The sequence below is a fragment of the Haliotis asinina genome, chromosome 5 (assembly GCF_037392515.1).
Source record: "Haliotis asinina isolate JCU_RB_2024 chromosome 5, JCU_Hal_asi_v2, whole genome shotgun sequence".
In the NCBI taxonomy this organism is placed as follows: Eukaryota; Metazoa; Mollusca; class Gastropoda; order Lepetellida; family Haliotidae; genus Haliotis; species Haliotis asinina.
In genome coordinates, this window is record NC_090284.1 from 1762236 (window position 1) to 1781700 (window position 19465).

The 19465-nt window shown below is 41.0% G+C and overlaps 2 protein-coding genes across 2 annotated transcripts in view; one reads left to right on the forward strand and one right to left on the reverse strand.

Annotated features, from left to right (window-relative positions):
- Positions 1 to 19465, reverse strand: part of LOC137283671 (cytochrome c oxidase subunit 6B1-like) — a 292498-nt gene that overhangs the window by 152182 nt on the left and 120851 nt on the right. The window lies entirely within an intron of this gene.
- The window catches only part of LOC137284243 (collagen alpha-1(XXIII) chain-like), a 132919-nt gene that overhangs the window by 90844 nt on the left and 22610 nt on the right, over positions 1 to 19465 (forward strand). The window contains exons 13-23 of the mRNA XM_067815977.1: positions 699 to 770; positions 2569 to 2694; positions 3676 to 3747; positions 5574 to 5663; positions 7146 to 7190; positions 8121 to 8153; positions 8415 to 8450; positions 9866 to 9901; positions 11386 to 11430; positions 13458 to 13529; positions 14983 to 15084. Coding sequence (XP_067672078.1) covers positions 699 to 770; positions 2569 to 2694; positions 3676 to 3747; positions 5574 to 5663; positions 7146 to 7190; positions 8121 to 8153; positions 8415 to 8450; positions 9866 to 9901; positions 11386 to 11430; positions 13458 to 13529; positions 14983 to 15084 — 729 coding nt within the window. The remainder of the gene's footprint in view (positions 1 to 698; positions 771 to 2568; positions 2695 to 3675; positions 3748 to 5573; positions 5664 to 7145; positions 7191 to 8120; positions 8154 to 8414; positions 8451 to 9865; positions 9902 to 11385; positions 11431 to 13457; positions 13530 to 14982; positions 15085 to 19465) is intronic.

Consider the following 19465-nt stretch of genomic DNA (forward strand, 5'->3'; position numbering starts at 1 on the left):
CCTGATGACATGGGTACTAGATGCTGTACCTGATCACGTATCCTGAGCACCTGGGCGTCTCCATGCTTTGGGTCGCTTTCTGTCCAGAGCTCATGATCCTCTTCTCAACTGTGATGCCGTGAAATAATTCCCTTCAAGCTGCTACTGTAGTTTTCCAGTAGGAAATGATCAACAAATGTACACTCGCTAATTCCTGTATTTTCCTAATTAAGAAATTCTCACTACCTTGCATTGACTATTTTATATGCTGTAATCTCATAACACATCTAATCATATTTGCCTATAGCATGTTGTTTACGATGTAAAAGTTGTGTCATGTAAATATTTATGTTATTTTAAACTATGTTTTGAGAAGATGATTGTCAAAGCTGAGCATGTTTGCATTGTATACGTGTGGATATGTTTACTAATGATGACGTATGCGACATGCATGATTCTCTATGTTTCAGACAGGTGCCAGTGATGTCATCATCTCTATGGAAACCACCATCACCACACACAACTATCTATACATGCTCTATACTCCTGTCGAGACACAGTGTCTCATCCATCCTCGCTATTGCAGGGTCTTTATGACAAGGCAGCACAGTAGTTCATCACTGTAATGCAGTTCAATACAATACTGCATGTGCGACTGCATGAGTCACAGACGGCAGATGGTGTTGAAGTTGTTCATGATATGTGTGTTTTCTCCCTAGGGTCAGATCGGTCTTCCTGGCGCTCCAGGTCCTGTCGGAGCAAAGGGGGATAGGGGAAAGCGGGGGAAACGGGTAAATACCATATCTGCCAGCACATGTTGTCTTGGTGTGCATGCCCCTGTTCTCAGTTGCATGTCAGCCATCTTGGAGATGTGCCTCTTCATCTACAAACTGTGTGTGTCTTCGTAGAGTCTGCATGAAGCAACACTCATAGTTCACTTCCTGTCCCCAGCCCGGAGTACAGCAGTAGGTTATATCAAAATATCCTACTCAGTATTACATATCACCCATACTACTCAGTGTCACACCTCCAATAGATAGTAATATCTCCAGTCAGTATTAATGTAGGTTGTGTATATCCCTATATCTGTATATCACTGATATCACTATACTACATATGCCATATTGATATCGTGTGACCATATATGGATACAGATTGCTTGACAAAGTAGGCTCTATATATTCATATAACTTTCACTTCCAGATCTCTATTAAATATGGACATTACTGTAATGTTTACAGATCACTCTGACTATCTGACTGTTGTCAGACATATAAACATAGCATGAGAATGGCCACTTAAGTTATTGCTAGGATGTATACAGATCCAAAACCTGCTATCTACATCACTGTCTGTCATCTTACACAGCTATAGAATGTCCCTCCTGCTAACAACCAGGAGGTGTATAAACAGAGCTGGAAAGTATTCGTTTGTTTACAGAATATATATACTGATGGACAGCAGATTCATTATCACAGGGACTTCTCATTTTTGACAATTGTGATACTGTTTGCATTGACGAAAGACCATGTCCAAACTGACCCATGGAGTAGTTAATATCTACACTATGTATGCTTGTGGCCAGTGATGGGAGCAGTTCCCTCAGGGATCCAATAAGATAATCACCGTCACAGTCATAGATGTCAGCTAACATTATAGATTATAGAAACAATATGACTGGCAACAACTGATGATGTTTGCCAGATAAAGTATAATATATGCAGATGTTTAGAACAATCTTTGCTAAGTAGTTTTAGGTTTCTGTTTTTGTGATTTCCCCTTCCCAACTGTAGCTTCAATTCCTGCTGGTGTGTACTTCTCGTATCTTCATCTGCACTTCTCATGGTGTAAATACATTAATCACTGCTAGGTTGTACAATAACCCTGTATAGGTTGTGAGATATCTCTGTCTTTAATCAGCATGATCAGGTATTATAGTGGGTACAGTGGCTTCTAACTAACATGTGATGAAGTTGGTGAAGTTTACAGGTAGGCTGTTTGATGAGTGATGTGAATCATTGTATCCTAGACCAGCTCTTGCAGCTGTTACTAAATGAATCAACACATTCCATAAGCATGCCATTACATCTAGACCATTGGTGCCAGTAAATATGGACCAATAGTCCTAGTACATCTAGACCATCGGTGCCAGTACACTTGAGTGTATAAACCATAGTGGACATGTTGTATATATCTTATACCAGCATGGGGATATGAATCAGCATGACTGGTGTGTTTTGGGTGGTAGTATCTCACATATAGCACTGATAGTCCATGTAAGTACTCACTGAAGGCTGGTCTAACTCAGATAATGTTGTTGTTCTTGCATGGTAGAACTGGATTCCATTTTATCAGTACAAACATTTTTTTTCTATTGGAAGTAAAGTAACCAAAGTTGCTATGTGAACAGATAAGAAGCCCACAGATCATAGCAATAGCAATAGTGTATGATGATAATACCGCTTCCCAAGAAATGACTCTTGCTGCCAACAAGCTTCTTTTTCCCTATCTTCCTATGACTATGCACTGTCTGCCCTGCTATGGTGGTCACCTCAATGTTCATGTGTTGTGTGTGTGTTGCTCCTCTAGGGCAGAAGGGGACATCGAGGGGAGAAGGGCATGCTGGGAAGGTTTGGCTTCCCTGGCCCCCAGGGGCCACCGGGTGACCAGGGCCCCCAGGGTGAGAAGGGTTCATTTGGGCTTCCAGGGCAACAGGTAGGTATTGTTACATCGTGTTTGTAGAGGAAATGTTGCATGATGCTGCTGGTCCAAGCACCTCAATGTGTCACTCTACCGTATTGACTGTTTTGTTAAGTTGCCACCAAGTCACATGAAAAACCTCATCGTTCCTCTGTTTTAGGCACTGCACAGTGTCAGAATATGTTGTCAAGGAGGACCATTGATGTCCTGTGCATGCTCTCTGTCTTGTGTCATCTGTTGTGTGTTGTAAGAGGGTTTTCTTGATTCCACCCATGATCATGTCATGACTAGTGTACATGAAGGTATAGATTCAGACTACTAGAGTGAGTAAATAACAAGTGAAGCATGTGCTCAGTACAGTGACAGTCCTAGTTCTGTAGCCAGCTAGTGGTAGACTGTTAGAGGTCAGAAAGGTGGACCGGAGCTGACTTGTAAGTCAAAGCCATTCCTCTAGTGTGAGGAAGATAGTAAATATTTTTACTATTTTTTTCCAGAAAGATTTTGTATTGCGTATATAACATAAACTTAACTTTTCTAAACAAGGTCATGACACATCAAAAGTTATTAAGCATTTGGGTTTCAAAATATTTCCTGCTTATGAAGAAGTGCTGTTTGTTTCTCTTTTATGTATCACAGACAAAAACAAATTTTCAGAAATATTGCTTTTATTTCATTTTGGCCACCATCGATGATTTTTGCTAAAGCCTGGTAAATAAAGAGATATAAGGGCAGCATTCTGAAAGATGACTATTTGTACATGTAACAGTAGACATGGTGGGAAACAACTATAACTATAATTGACTCCACCTCTTCGCTCCATCAGTCTCCACATGTATCCTAGAGAGTCTGGGCCACCTGTAGGAGCTGTAAGATTTTCCTCATCAATCATTAACACGGTGACTGTGACTCCCATGAAGACCTCAGCCAGCAATGGAGTGGTTGTTGTTACTGTCTGTGAAGAGTTATGAGCAATAACATTGATTGTCCATGTAACAGGGAGTAAAAGGACACGCGGGAATGCCAGGGCGGAACGGGATCGATGGAGGAAAGGGATCTGTTGGCCCACCTGTGAGTTACACCGGTACATCGGTCATGTTGAATCTTGCTTACATGTGAAGTCAGGGATATTTGTACAGACTGTTCCAGCAAGTGTTATTGCATCTTATCCATAAATGTCAGCATCTTATCCAGAAATGTCAGTATCTTATCCAGAAATGTCAGAGTCTTATCCAGTTATGTCAGTATTTTATCCAGTAATCATCTTATTTTGTAGAATCAGCATCTTATCAGTAATATGAATATCATGTGTTTGTGGAAGTAGAAATGAGCTTACATTGTGTAAACACAAGTTCTAAGAACAAACATTTTTTCCTATCTCTCTAGATGTAGAGAGATCTGCCCACATCTCGTCAAGCAAGTGACATTTATATGAATATGTATTAATTCATATTGTCATGTGATTGGTGTAGGAAGATTTACATGCCAACACTTGCCAGGGATGGTATGGAGAAGCTGGTGTGCATGTGTCCAGATACCTTCTGTAGTGTAGCCTAGATGCAGCTTGTAGTCCTGTCTGTCACTTGGCTGTGTCACTGTGTTGCAAGCAGCTGTTATAGAGAATTCACCACACCTCCATGTCACTGTGAATGATTGGATGTAAGACTCTCACTTTGTTATAGCATTTTCCCAAAGCCCACTGCACCTACTATGTACTGAGTGAGTGAGCTGATCACCAGTTTGAACAGTATTTCAGTTGTATTATGGTGTCTCAGCTGGATGTCGGAGGGACACACAAGTCATGCAGGCAATTAGGTAGTGAGAACCTAAGTATTAGAATCTTGGATTCACACTCATGACCAGCAGATCCTGTCATCTAAGGGGCACAACTCTTTTGCACTGAGTGATGCACATTGTGTGTTGTCCTTAGCCAACAGAGGATGGCCAAGTGGTTAGTATTAACTCTTCAGACTGAAGTACAAGGGTCAATTTCACACATAGGTAAATTGTGTGACACCCATGTTAGGTTATTTCACTGAAATTTTCAGGATATGGTAACATCCAACTCTAGGATACTCCATGGCAATAGGGGCAAACTAAGTGTTAAGTACAGACATATCTATATTACATCTGTTAGCCCAATCTGATGATGAAGGCTAAAAGTCATATGACCATCTCATCCCATTGTGTACCCATTCACTGCTGGGTGAACAAAGGTAATTTTGAACATGAAAATTGTGTTTAAAATGTTTCCTAGACAGTGTACTATTGTAGAATCTAGTGGCATATACAGGAAGATTATCTCCTTTGAGAACAGAGCATCATGTACTGTATGTATCTTTAGGTCAGCCACAACAGTGTCAGATTACTTAGTGTAAGATTGTTACTGGTACACGCAACTACTCTTACTTTGTTACCGACACTATAATACAAGGTCACATTTTTACTGGGTACATTTGCACAATGTTAATCATCGCTGCTGTAATTACACAATGCTACATCATTACTGGTACAATTACACAATGCTACATCATTACTGGTACAATTACACAATGTTACATCATTACTGGTACAATTACACAATGTTACATCATTACTGGTACAATTACACAATGCTACATCATTACTGGTACAATTACACAATGCTACATCATTACTGGTACAATTACACAATGTTACATCATTACTGGTACAATTACACAATGTTACATCATTACTGGTACAATTACACAATGTTACATCATTACTGGTACAATTACACAATGTTACATCATTACTGGTACATTGACAGTCTTACATTGTAATTGTTATTACAGTGTTGCACTTTAGTTTTGTGTCACACTGTAACAGTGAAGGGATGACCCGTGGTCACTGACCTGTTTGTCTGACCGGTATAGGGAGAGCCAGGACTGAAGGGGGAACCTGGTGAGAAGGGACCCAGCGGTTTACCTGGGATGATTGGACCCCCCGGCCTACCTGGGCCACCTGTAAGTTACATCACTGTGTCTAGCATGTCTGTCTGCATGACCCCCAACATTGGGCAGTGTTTACACAGAATCCTCAACATTTGGACATAAAAAGGAAACAGTAACAATCACAACAGACAAATTTGCATGGGTTTAATATGATAAATTTTGAATGATACAAAATGAGAGAGAAAAAAACCATATTACAAACAATTTGCATGGTGTTGATATGGTTAATATTGATAAAGAGTGGTTGAGAGCGTTAAGGAAAACTGCATGGCATGGAGTTAATAGTGTCTAAGTCTGACGTGCAGTTTTGAACACAATTGCAGGTAGAGAGGAACCTTTGAGTACAAGAACCATGTCCACTCTATGATTAATCCAATCAGTAGAGACTGAATGTGCAACTGAGTTGTAACTGATGAAACTAACTGCATGATGGCAGGAACTGAGATACCGAAATATGTGTATGCTTTGAAATACTTTAATTTAATATGTTTTTAACATGCCATGCCTCCACCAAGGACACGGGTAAGATCGCAGCTCCCACTCGGGAAAATGTTGTCTTCCTAGCTACTATGCCATACGTCATTCTAAAATCTTGAAATACAATGTATATGCTCCCAATAACTGTAGCAGCTTTTTCGCCAGCAGAGTGGATATGCTGCCGTGCCAGAGGGTGCCAGAGGGTGCCAGAGGGCATGACACGTGCATGACCCCAAAACAATTTCCTCATCCTATATATGGTCATGAGCAACACTGATGTGTATTTGCGGGTCAGTCCACATATTATTGAGCACATTATTTGTGCAACATTAACTGACAACTGGCACCATGTGTAGCTGACTTTGTCACAGTATGGTGATGAGCTAATCCTATACTGATCATTTGAGGAACACCTAGGCCTACACCTCCTGGTGTTCCAGGGGTAAATTCTCCTTTCTATATAAATACAAATCCCAAGTGTTGCCATACACTCGATCAATGACATTGTTTGGTGGTGGGATCAGCAGCAGGCTAAACTAGCTGGGAAAATGACAAGCATGGATGGTTTACTTTCTTTCTTCGTCAAGGTTGAATCTATGCATGACTTTACACTGGTTAGAGCCGGGAAAGGAAATCGTCAAGTACTTCAACTATGAAGCATGTTGTATGGTTCAGTGGTGTTGGTTATTACGTTGATGTGACACTTTTACAAAATACAGGTTATTACACAGGGAGACATTTTGGTTCTCGTACTTATCTTATATTTACAGATACTAAATATTATTACACCATGTAACACTAGTAGATACATTAAGTAGATACAACACTGTTGTCATGTATCTATACATTTGAGGAAGTATCAGTTGAAGGAAGTAGTAGTGCTTTCCACGGTTATTGCTTGTCAAAAGAAATTGTATCAGTAACCAGCCATTAGGATTATGCTAGTGTTAAGGAATTATCTGTTGTATATAGCCCATATTTGCCACCATGTCATAACCAATGTGTTGTCTGGCTCAGGGAGAACCAGGAATGGTTGAAGGCGTTGTTGGCAGTGGTGAAGGGGTAAGTTGATGCAGTTTGAGTTGTCTATGGTGGTCTCTGATCTTATTAAACCAATGTGATGTTATATTATAATCCTTCCATTAAATGTGCATTCCAATGTAACAGTGACACTCATTCTAACCCTTGTATGTAGATGGTGAGACTGACAATGACGATGGTGCATGACTGACGTGACAGTGACACTTGTTCCGACTCCTGTATGTAGGTGGTGAGGTTAGCTCTGATGGTGGTGCTTGACTGTACACAAGGATGGCACCTGACAAAACATATGTTGTTGTATTTTATTGCTGTGGTATTGCCCTGGTGGAGATTATAAACAGTTCTGTACTGGGACCTGTGTCTCTTCTGACTGGAACATATTCCATCCTATATGTCAGTCTCTTCTGTGATTATGAAATCCCTTTTGAATCTCCTCTCTATGTGTTACATCTGGACCATGTCTTCTCAGTCTGCAACATGTCCCCTGAATCTGTACCTGTCTGTTATATGTGTCCCAAGTCCCCTGAATCTGTACCTTGACTCTTGTATCTGTCCCCTTCCATTGAATCTGTAACGTGTCCCCTGAATCTGTACCTTGACTCTTGTATCTGTCCCCTGTCCATTGAATCTGTAACATATCCCATGAATTTTTTCCCTGTCCCCAGAATCTGTACCATGTTCACTGAATCTGTACCCTGTCCCCTGAATCTGTACCCTGTCCCCTGAATCTGTACCATGTCCTCTGAATCTGCCCCATGTCTGTTTTATGTGTCCCAAGTCCCTTGAATCTGTACCGTGTCTGTTACATCTGTACTACGTTACCTGAATCTGTCCCCTGTCCCTGAATCTTTACATTGTCCCCTGTATTTATACCATGTCCCCTGAATATGTACCATGTCCTCCCTCCCTGCCATCAACTTGTTCCCTGATGACACTGCCATCCTGTTGCAGCTCCCTGGACCGCCAGGACCTCCCGGGCCAATGGTAAGACTCTGCATGAGTGCATGCTGGTCAACATAGCTGGTTACTGGGGGCTAGCCACCTCCTGTAACGCATGCATGGGTTTAGTCAGGAATTCAGTGTAACGAGGTGTAATACGTCATTGTTCAATGGCCACAACTGGAATTTACAGAACATAACTATTTATGATAAATGTGTTTTCCTTGTGACAGAATACTGCAGAGGTTGCCAGGACCTTTGTTGATGCTTATTGTGTTCAATGATGAGAGATGTTGTTGTCTTCAGGGACCAATGGGACTGCAGGGGCCACCAGGTATAAAGGTAATCTGGGGTTCCTCTACCTATCTCCTCAAGCATGTACAGACTAGACATCTCTCAGGTCCTGCACCAGGACATCTAGTACAGATCACCCTTGATTATCGACTAAATCATGTCTCTATATGATCACACCCTGCAGTCATCTACCACCGTGACGTCAGTTTGGAATTGATGACACTCTCTTGTCTTTAACTTCGCATAAATTTATTTTCATCTATGTACAGTGTATTTAAAATCTGTAAGCCAAACAATAACATCATGCCTTCTATAACATATCAACTGGACGCAGTTTCTTTAAGTGGCATTTTAGAAGTACAATGCTGAACAAACTTTATAGATAACAACTTATATGCATATGTAGCAGGGCGTGGAGTCATCCCACAGATGACATCCTTACCTTGTCAGTGTAGCAGGGCGTGGAGTCATCCCACAGATGACATCCGTACCTTGTCAGTGTAGCAGGGCGTGGAGTCATCCCACAGATGACATCCGTACCTTGTCAGTGTAGCAGGGCGTGGAGTCATCCCACAGATGACATCCGTACCTTGTCAGTGTAGCAGGGCGTGGAGTCATCCCACAGATGACATCCGTACCTTGTCAGCTTGCTGACGGGGTTAACCTCTTTGGTCATGTGAACAAGGCGTCCGACTTCAGATCAGAAGATCCATTGTTCAAATCCCAGCACGGGACTCAGACATTTTGTGGCCTCTACATATAGTACGGAATATGCATTTGAATGTTGCACTCATGAAATACAAGAAGTTGTTATCCATAAAGTTGGTTCAATACAGAACACAGTTATCGATTACCACTGACCTTCAGCTGGAACAGAAGGTTTCTTCCGTAAACTCAGGGAAAGCGAGTTTTGTAAGTCCTAGACATGGCTCATAGAATATTTGTGATACTGCCCACCTGTTTCAGTCCTGAAAGAATACTTTGATTAGATGATTAAATATGTCAGCCAATCAGGGCCCAGTACTGGCCACTGGTGACACATGTCTGCGAGGTGTTTATCATAACATGGAGATCTCATAAACTGGATAATTCGTCTCTGGGTTCTGGCAGTGTCGGTCTCTACATGAATGCTCACCAGGCATAGCAACTGTCAATCCTTTTTGCTCATAATGCCTGCCCTTGATAGATGTAGCTGGTGTAGAGACCATGCAGAATGTACACTATCTATCTCAAAAGATTATTACTCCTCATGGTGTGTTATGAAGTACATTCCTAAACATATTTGGGATAGTTTTGTTTGAAATGAATAAATATCAGTAATTGCATGCATCTGCATGTGATGCTTGTGACAATCTGGGACTGTCATGATACCAGATACCTCTTTCTCTACTACCTTGATACCAGAAACCTCTTTCTCACCATCTCCTTCATTCATCAAGTGTGATTTGTTCTACAATTGTCAGGGTAATATTGGACCAGTGGGACCAAAAGGCGAAGCAGTAAGTCTGATTGTTGTGCCTGACCTTCAGGAATGTTTGTTCCCACCCTTCCCTGTGTTCACTTGCCCCTCCTGGTGTTAGTCTAGTTTGTACTTTTGGTGTCAGCTCAGATCATATAGTTATTTGTATTACTCTTGCCTGAACTACACGTTTCTTTCCACCATCACCTTTACACACTTTCAGCAGATTTATAGCGTGTTCTCAATTCAAGCACCACTAGGTTTCAACTGTAGGGGAACTTGACAACAACAGACAGTATCTATCTCATGGAAGATGTGCTGCAATGTTATTGCTGCATAGCATGTCACAGTTTCTTTTGACTTTCAAAACATTTCATTAGCTGTCTACAGCACACATAAACATACAATCAAGTGTACCTGAAGCACATGCACAAGTACAGAGACAAAGTACTTGTGATTGAATAACTTTTACCTGTGCTGTGCTGTCTCCATCCTTACTTGCACACCTGGCTGTTTGCACTCCTCCCTCGTAACAAATAGTGAACTGTGTCAAAGTTTTAATGATAGTTTGTTAAACAACTTTTTTAACTTTAGAACATAAATTCTTCAAAAACCTCTCTCTAGCTACTGCCATGTGAATGCTATATCACCTGACCCCCATCCCATTACCCCTTCACCCCTACCCCAACACCATGCTTCATCCTCAGGTCCATCAGCATGCTCCATCTCTTGTGACATGGCCAAGGTGCCTGCATGATGCGTCTGTAACCACCTGCCTGTAACCCTGTAATCCTGTCATCCTTGCGTGCTAAACCTGATGGGTCTGTTGGCCCTGATGGGTACTTTGGACCTCTTTGACCTGATGGATTATATATGGCCCTGTATGGTTTGCTAGGCCTGCGACCCATGAAGATCCAGTGTAGAATAGGCCTTCAGCATCCCATGCTTTCCTTAAAAGGTGACTATGCTTGTCATAAGAGGTAATCGGGTGGTCAGGCTTGTTGACTTGGTTCACACATGTCATCGATTCCCAGTTGTGCAAATTGATGCTCCTGCTGTTGATCACTGGATTGTCTGGTCCATCCTTGATTATTTGCAGACCACCACCATATACATGTAGCTGGAATATTGCTCAGTTCGGTGTAAAACTAAAGTCACTCATTCACTCTCTCACGCGATAGATCTGATTGCAACAACTATAAAATTTCTGATGCCCAACAAGGAATATGAAGCACAGACCTCTAGATCAGGGACCCAGTGACCGAAGATGTTAAGCCTGTCAGAAGCTGTCTGTGGTACGGGGGATATATATCGACAGCAGTGTCCCCATGTGATGCCACACAATGCCCACTGACGTTTCTCATGTATCAGCTGACTGCTTTATCGACCAACTGTTTATTAATCACTGAATTACTGTAATGTTATGATGTGTTTTATAATGTATGACCTTTGACCTGTCACATGAGCTATTATCTGACCAGTCATCATGTGACCCGTAACTCAGTGTGTGACCTATCGCCACAGGGACAGCAAGGGCAGAAGGGTGATGCAGGGTCCATTGGACTTCCTGTAAGTACTTCCATATGTCTGCATGTCCGTCTGCATGTGTAACAAGGTGGTGAGATCCATAGCACTCAGCAGAGTCACTTACAGTTCCACCACAAGAACTGATGATGCAACCTTCACCTTCTAGTCCTTACAGACCTGTCACGATGGCAAATGAGAACATCCTCTGTAATCAGGGTGTCCTCAAGTCATTAGTGTTGTTTGTGGCAAGACCATCTTCATCAGGGATGTTTGAGATGTAACCATGGTAACTCTCTGTCATGTCTGTGACCTAAACTTTCTGTGATAATCAATTCCTGTTCAAAGATAATTTATCCCGAAGCTCATCTCTCAGACATATACAAATCTGGATATAATCAGAGTGCCTGAAAACCTTCTGTTATGGACAAGCTGTGTTTGAAATCATGTTCTTGATGTGAAAACAATCTTAAGATTTAATGTTCTGTGGAGTTTGTAATATGCAGAGCAGTTCCTTTAAGAGAAAATTTTCATTCGCCAAGTTGACTTTTTTACTTTATCTTTAAAGCTCAGTAGCTTGCAAACAATTATGATGAGTGGTTAGAATTTATCACACAGATGTCTAACTAAATAAGTACTATTTCCTCGCATAAACTTGTCACAGTATCATCTTTTATAGCAGCTTCTTCATGTGATGCTGTTCTGGTGGGGGTGTCACTGACATCATGGAGAGTTGACCAAGTGTGATATTGTGAGTGAGTTATCTCCCTTTGACGGGCTTGCTTGCCATTAGCGACAAGGAAGGACTGTGGTCACTGAGAACAATTGCAATTACTTCTCTTTTACTTACACTGTACCTTGTTAGATATAATGTTAATTTGTTATACTGCAGTAAATGATCGGTACTACCACCATTATGATGTAGACAAGAGATATTACCTCCAGAATAGTACCACCTCTGCTATTGGGTAACAATGGATATATCCTCCACTATGATATAAACAACAGATACTATCTCAACTTTGAGATGAACAATGCATGTTTCCTTTTTGCGTGAGGCAAACAATATGGATGAACATTATTCTTTTGGACAAATATTGACATTGCCTTTATTTTTGCCGAGAATGATTGATATTATATCCTGTGTGTAATAATTAATGGTGATGTCATTGACCTAAAGGTCCTTGGATGACCAAATGTTATTACATTCCTTTTTGTGGTTATCATCTCACTTTTGTGGTCCAATCAAGAGGCAGTAATCTGTAACTGAATTTCAGGTGCTATATGAATAAACATACAGGTCATGATGATATTGTATTAAATGCTTCCCCACAATGAGCCGTGTATGGATATGTAAAACAGTTGTATAGAATCCATTATAGTACTTTGGAAATGGTTGCCCTTTATGTGCCTGATCACCTGTAAATTAGCCAGGAGTATAAATATAAACGACGCATCATAATGGTCAGGTCCACTCCCCTAAAGTGGACAACTGTAACAACCTCAACTTCCTGTGAGACCTGATACTGTCACCGGTTGAATTGTTTCTTTGAGTTTTGTTGATGTTTATTAGAGCAAAGGTGCTTCAGGTGGTTACTATGTTTCAAAATTACATCTATTGTAAGATGTTCAGTTTGACCACACCCCTTCAGAGATGTGACATGGTAGCCAGCGTAGTGTTGTATTAAAGGGAGACAACTCATTGTCAAGCGTGTGGTGTGCAAAGCACGGTGTTGTCACTGCACATTTGTTACATTTTGTGTCACAGCCGTCGTTGTTGTCACCGCACTGCACACTGCACCAACTGTAGCAGTTACATCCCCGGATAGTCAGACATTGTTGCCACCATTCCTCAGAATTTCAATATTCTTGAGACAAATGAAGAAAATATTACTTGTTTTGTAAAACTGCATGGTTCTTCCACGTGAGTCGGTCACCATGTTTGAGTTATTGGTCTACATCGTGTCTGTAAGACCACTGTAAGCCTCGTACCCCAGGCCTGTTCGTATCAAGTATTGTCGGGATGTTCTGTACTGCTGCCTTGCACTTGTGTTCATCACCTTGTATCCCAGGGGGCTGAGGGGCCGGCAGGGTCGCCGGGCGAGCCAGGCAAACCAGGCATTGTGGGCAAGCCTGGCCCAAAAGTGAGTCGTCCTTGTGGTTTCCGCATGCGTCGATGTGTAGCTAGTGGATGCTGCTGCATGCATGCCTTACTTTTACCACACACCTTCACACCTTCCCAGCATTCCTCAGCTCATCATTTCTCACATTACATCTTAGCAATAGTCAGATACTTTCAACTGTAATATGTACCATTGTTGTTGATATTCCATGGTGTCTCTATATCAATATTACATATATACTGGGACGTTATAAAAAACAATAATATCCATACTGAGTATTGTCTTAATGATGAATAAAGATAGTCTTTATAACTCTATTTTTTGTATATCATGGTGTTTAGATAACTGCATCATTTATCTTCATGTCAGTAAGAATGGAACAGGAAATGCGTTTACTGACATTGTTGACTTTCTTTGGTTTTCAAAGAGTTTGATGAGGGGCTAAAATTCCCAATCCTTCGACTTGATGCTAAACTTTCCATTTACTAAGAAAGATGTCTCCGCATGTAAAAACATTTGATGAAAGCATGGCTGCAAATGTAAACATGTTCATGGCAGTCAGGTGTTTGTGTAGAGTTATCTTCCCTGCATTGCAATAGCTTATTATTCTGAAGACATCAACTCAACTGTCAGTCTTCTTTTGTTCTGTTTCTATTTCTTCAGTAATTGTGTTTTACGATGATTTTGTTGCTCTGGGTTGGGAGGGAGATATTTGCAGCGTAAGTCAGTGAAATGAACAGCGCAGGCGTAGATGCCTTGTTACCTCAGATCCAAACTGCCTCAATTTTGGTTAAACCCGACTTGGATGTTAGTCTGCTGTTTAGTTCTTTCTGTTCTGTTAATGCTTGGTTTCTAGATATTCTGTAATTGTCAGTATATATTGGTGTTCGATACATATGTGTGATTGACAGAAACTGTAGCCATCGATTATAGTCAATCATACAGTACCACAATGAGGAGCCTTTCACCCAGGGTATGGGGACCATTTTCTTTTCCTGTGACAATAAAAGAACATTTTTCACACCAAAGAGAATCCAATTTATCACCAATGAGCATGTATGGTAGAGAGGAAATGGGATACATATATATGATGATATTGTCTAGTGCATGCATGGAGTTGCCTCCCTTACACTACACAAGATGGAGGTGTGTTCCAAGTGAGAGATGACAGCCGCTGGACCACCTGGACATACAGGATTTCATATCATGCTCAGTTTTACATCCATTTTCTTCTCTTAAATTTAATATAAAACTAAGGTTTCTGTCACTTCTTTAATGAAATAAGATTTTGTTTTATCTAGATATGTGATAATTAAAGTTACTAATTTGAAATATGTACAACATTGCTTCATGTCTTTTCTTACACTGCAGTGATAAAGTATTGATGCTAGTTTTGTGTTAATGAGATACATATATGCCCCCTGGGTGTATCCATGTGTTAATCTGAGATCCTTGTGTGTCCCGTTTCCAATAGGGTCCACCAGGACCTGCCGGACCAGGCATGTCCGGGATTGTGCTGGGAGAAGATGGAGCGTGTCGATGTGAGAAGGGAGACAAGGGAGAGAAAGGAACAGCGGTGAGTGTCATGTGACATACCTAGGTCACATTCTCACATATGGCTGTTTTCACATTTCTTGTGACATCTTTCATAACCAGTTTCCACAGTGTTAGTAGTTAAGTAACAGGGCCATTTGCCACCTGATATGACCTCACTGTCCTGAGTTTCATAACCTTTTCCTTATCAACCTCATTTTCTTTAAAAACCATTCAATACTTTTTTGCAAAACTTGTTACATACATCAGTCAGAACCTGAAGTGGTGCCTTTCAGTACTTACAGGTTTTTGTGACATATTATTTTCTTGGTTTCCATGGAAACGTTTCGGATTTAGTCTCAAAATGGAGGGATGGACTTCATTTCCAGAGCAGAACTCAAAATCTGCTCTATATTTTTCTGCAAAACCAATCAGAAGCTACAATGGTGCCTTTTGCTAGTTACAGGTTTTTGTGATTTCCTAGTTTCTCAGTTTCCGTGGAAACGATGCAGACTTTGTCTCTAAAGAGGTGTGTTTCGTTTCCGGAGCACATCTCAAAACGTTCCTAGTATCTGTCAGCAAAACTTGGGAGATATATATGGCAGATCCCAAAGTGGTGCCTTTTGCTATTTACAGGGTTTTGTGATTTATAATTTTCTGGGTTTCCACGGAAACATTTCGGACTTAGTCTCAAAATGGAGGGATGGGCTTCGTTTTCGGAGGACAACTCAAAAACTACTAAATATCGTTCTGCAAAACTTGGCAGATATTTGAGGCAGACCACAAAGTGGTGCCTTTTTCTATTTACAATGTTTTGGCATTTTTATTTTTCCCGGTTTCCATTGAAACAATTCTGACAGTCTCAAAATGGAGGGATGGGCTTCATGTCCAGAGCACAACTGTAAAACCATTTCATATCTTAACAGATCTTGGCAGCTATATGAGACAGATCTTGAAGTGGTGCTGTTTACAGACATATGGCATTTATATTTTTCATGACTTCCATGGAAAGGATTCAAACTTAATCTATGAAAACATCAAGTTATTGCCACATGATTTGTCCTTTCAAATATGTGGGGGCCGGGGGGATATATCATCTTCTGACAACTCTTGTATTTTCACCGTATGTGACCTGAATGTCCCTGTTGTCACATGATCTGTCTGTTCGTGTTGCCTCATAACTTGACTGTCATAAATGTCAAATGATGACATATTTCCAACACTGGTCTATTATCACTGACATGTGCTTGTCCTCGCACAACCTGCATGTCAGTGTCTCATTATTTGTGAGCAGGGTGACTTATTTGAGTGGAGTCAGTGTCACATGACCTGATTTCCATCAAGCTTTTATATGATATAAGGCAGACTGACACATCACAAACTTGTAGAGTGTTTCTGTAAAATTGTTTATATTTCTGTTAAATTTACACAGTTCATGTATGCTAGCTAGGATTTTAGTGTAAAACATGCTTAGATCTTTTTGTCTTGGTTGTTGCTTCCCCATCCTCACACCCCCACCCTACTCTCATTACTCTCCCATATGCTACAAGCACCTGCCAAGTACATGCTATCACACTATTCAGCTTTCACTGTTGCAATAACTGATGTCATTTTTTGTGTTTTGACATGAGAGGTGTTCTGATTTGTTGTTGTCTATTGGGACAGAATGTTTCTCCCAGAAGACAGCCTAATTGTTTAAGTGTCCTCTAATCACACTGAAGGCTTGGGTTCAATACCAAACATGGTGTAAAGTGTGTGAATCAAGTATCTGTAGCAAGCACTAGTTGCATGGATATGTGCGCTATATGAATATCCTGTACAATATAATACAATCCCATATCTGGTATAACCTGCAATGATATTGCAGGAATATTGTTAATTGCAGTGTAAAACCATCCTTCCATCACCCACTCCTGGAAGACAAATCAAGTACATATCATTAAGCTTCATTGTCTTCATGTCATAGTATCCTTAAACCACTTAGTCACTAACCATTGACAAGTCCAGGTCAGTTCATGAATTTTGGCAAACAGACAAGTATTTATAAAGATGTTCATGTGTTGCTACGGTAACTGCGCTGCTTGTAGGGCATGACTGGACTACCAGGACCACCCGGCATAGAGGTAAGGGGGATAACTCCTGCTGCATGACCTCAAGATATCCACATTCTGGGTTTGTTATATAACCATCAAATCAGTCCTCTCTCTGAAACAACTGTCATCTAAACCTTTGTGTAAGCGAGGTAGTGATGGGACATGTGATTAGGATGCAGTGATTGTGTGACAGGGAGATTTAGTGTGTGACCAGCATGTTGCATGTTGTCTTGCCTCACACATTTATACACATCTGAAGTCATGAGCCTTGTCCACATGGCAAGGCATTAGAAAGTTGATGGCATGTTTGTGTAGAATGCCATAAAAAAGGCTCTGTCACGTTAAGTGGTCAATGACAGCTGGATGCTATGAACCAGCAGCTAAATCATAAACAGTGCAAAACACAGTGATGTATGATTTGGAGAAGTCTCTATTTATTCTCATCTGATGTGTCATGCTTCACTAGCGGCTGTTATGACTTTATGCCCTTCAACTGACTTTACCTTTCATATTACTTGTGTTTGCTAGAGGATCTCATTAATAATCAAGAGATCTGTTATAATAAAATGGGCTTGCCTCACCAAGTGCATGAAAAATTTTCACTATAACTATGAACAGTTTTCATGAGACTATTTTGATCGGACTTTGTTCAGCCCAGGAAAATTCCATGTATTCAGTACGTTTAGTATTTGCTCAGCATGGTCTTCAACAACATTGAGTGCCTGTTCAGTCACTGCATGTGTGCCTGAATGTGCTGCATGTATATTCATCAGATTCTCATCCGCTCATCGGACATGTCTGACCGAGATGTTTTCTATACTTAAAGAAAAAACAAGCTTTGCTTCCTTGGCACACACGTCCTTCTATTTCTTAATTTGTCACTAATTAAATTCTCTGCAAAGGCACTATAATTTTGACATTAATAGCTCATGTTCAACACGTCCTGGTTTCATTATTCAATATTCAAGCAAAAACCTTCACATTACTACAGGTCATCCTGCTGCATTGGTATTCAGAGATCCTCAGGTCAAGGTTCAGTCTGTGTATCATGCTCATGGTTGTGTGATATCAGTGGTATCAGTGATTGTTTGGTGGGTGATAACAGTGGCATCACTGATTGTTGGATGGATGATAACAGTGGCATCACTGATTGCTCATTGAGTGATTTCAGAGGCATCACTGATTGTTTGGTGAATAACAACAGTGACATCACTGTTGTATGGGTGATATCAGAAGTATCAGTGATTATTTGGAGGCTGATCAAACAGTGGCATCACTGATTGCTGAATGGGTGATTTCAGAGGCATCACTGATTGTTTGGTGGATGATAACAGTGGTATCACTGTTTGTTGGATGGATGATAACAGTGATAGCACTGATTGTTGGATGGGTGATAAGAGTGGGATCACTGATTGTTGGAGGAATGATAACAGTGGCATCACTACTTGTGGATTGGTGATAGCAGTGGTATCACTGATTGTCGGATGGGTGATAACACTGGTATCACTGATTGTTGGATGGATGATAGCAGTGGTATCACTGATTGTCAGGTGGGTGATAACAGTGGTATCACTGATTGTCAGATGAGTGATAGCAGTGGTATGACTGATTGTTGGATGGATGATAACAGTGGCATCACTACTTGTGGATTGGTGATAGCAGTGGTATCACTGATTGTCAGATGGGTGATAACAGTGGTATCACTGATTGTTGGATGGATGATAGCAGTGGCATCACTGATTGTTGGATGGATGATAGCAGTGGTATCACTGATTGTCAGATGAGTGATAACAGTGGTATCACTGATTGTCGGATGGATGATAGCAGTGGTATCACTGATTGTTGGATGGATGATAACAGTGGCATCACTACTTGTGGATTGGTGATAGCAGTGGTATCACTGATTGTCAGATGAGTGATAACAGTGGTATCACTGATTGTCGGATGGGTGATAGCAGTGGTATCACTGACTGTTGGATGGATGATAGCAGTGGTATCACTGATTGTCAGATGGGTGATAACAGTAGTATCACTGATTGTCGGATGGGTGATAGCAGTGGTATCACTGACTGTTGGATGGATGATAGCAGTGGTAACACTGATTGTCGGATGGGTGATAACAGTGGTATCACTGATTGTCGGATGGGTGATAGCAGTGGTATCACTGATTGTCAGGTGGGTGATAGCAGTGGTATCACTGGCTGTTGGATGGATGATAGCAGTGGTATCACTGATTGTCGGATGGGTGATAACAGTGGTATCACTGATTGTCGGATTGGTGATAGCAGTGGTATCACTGACTGTTGGATGGATGATAGCAGTGGTAACACT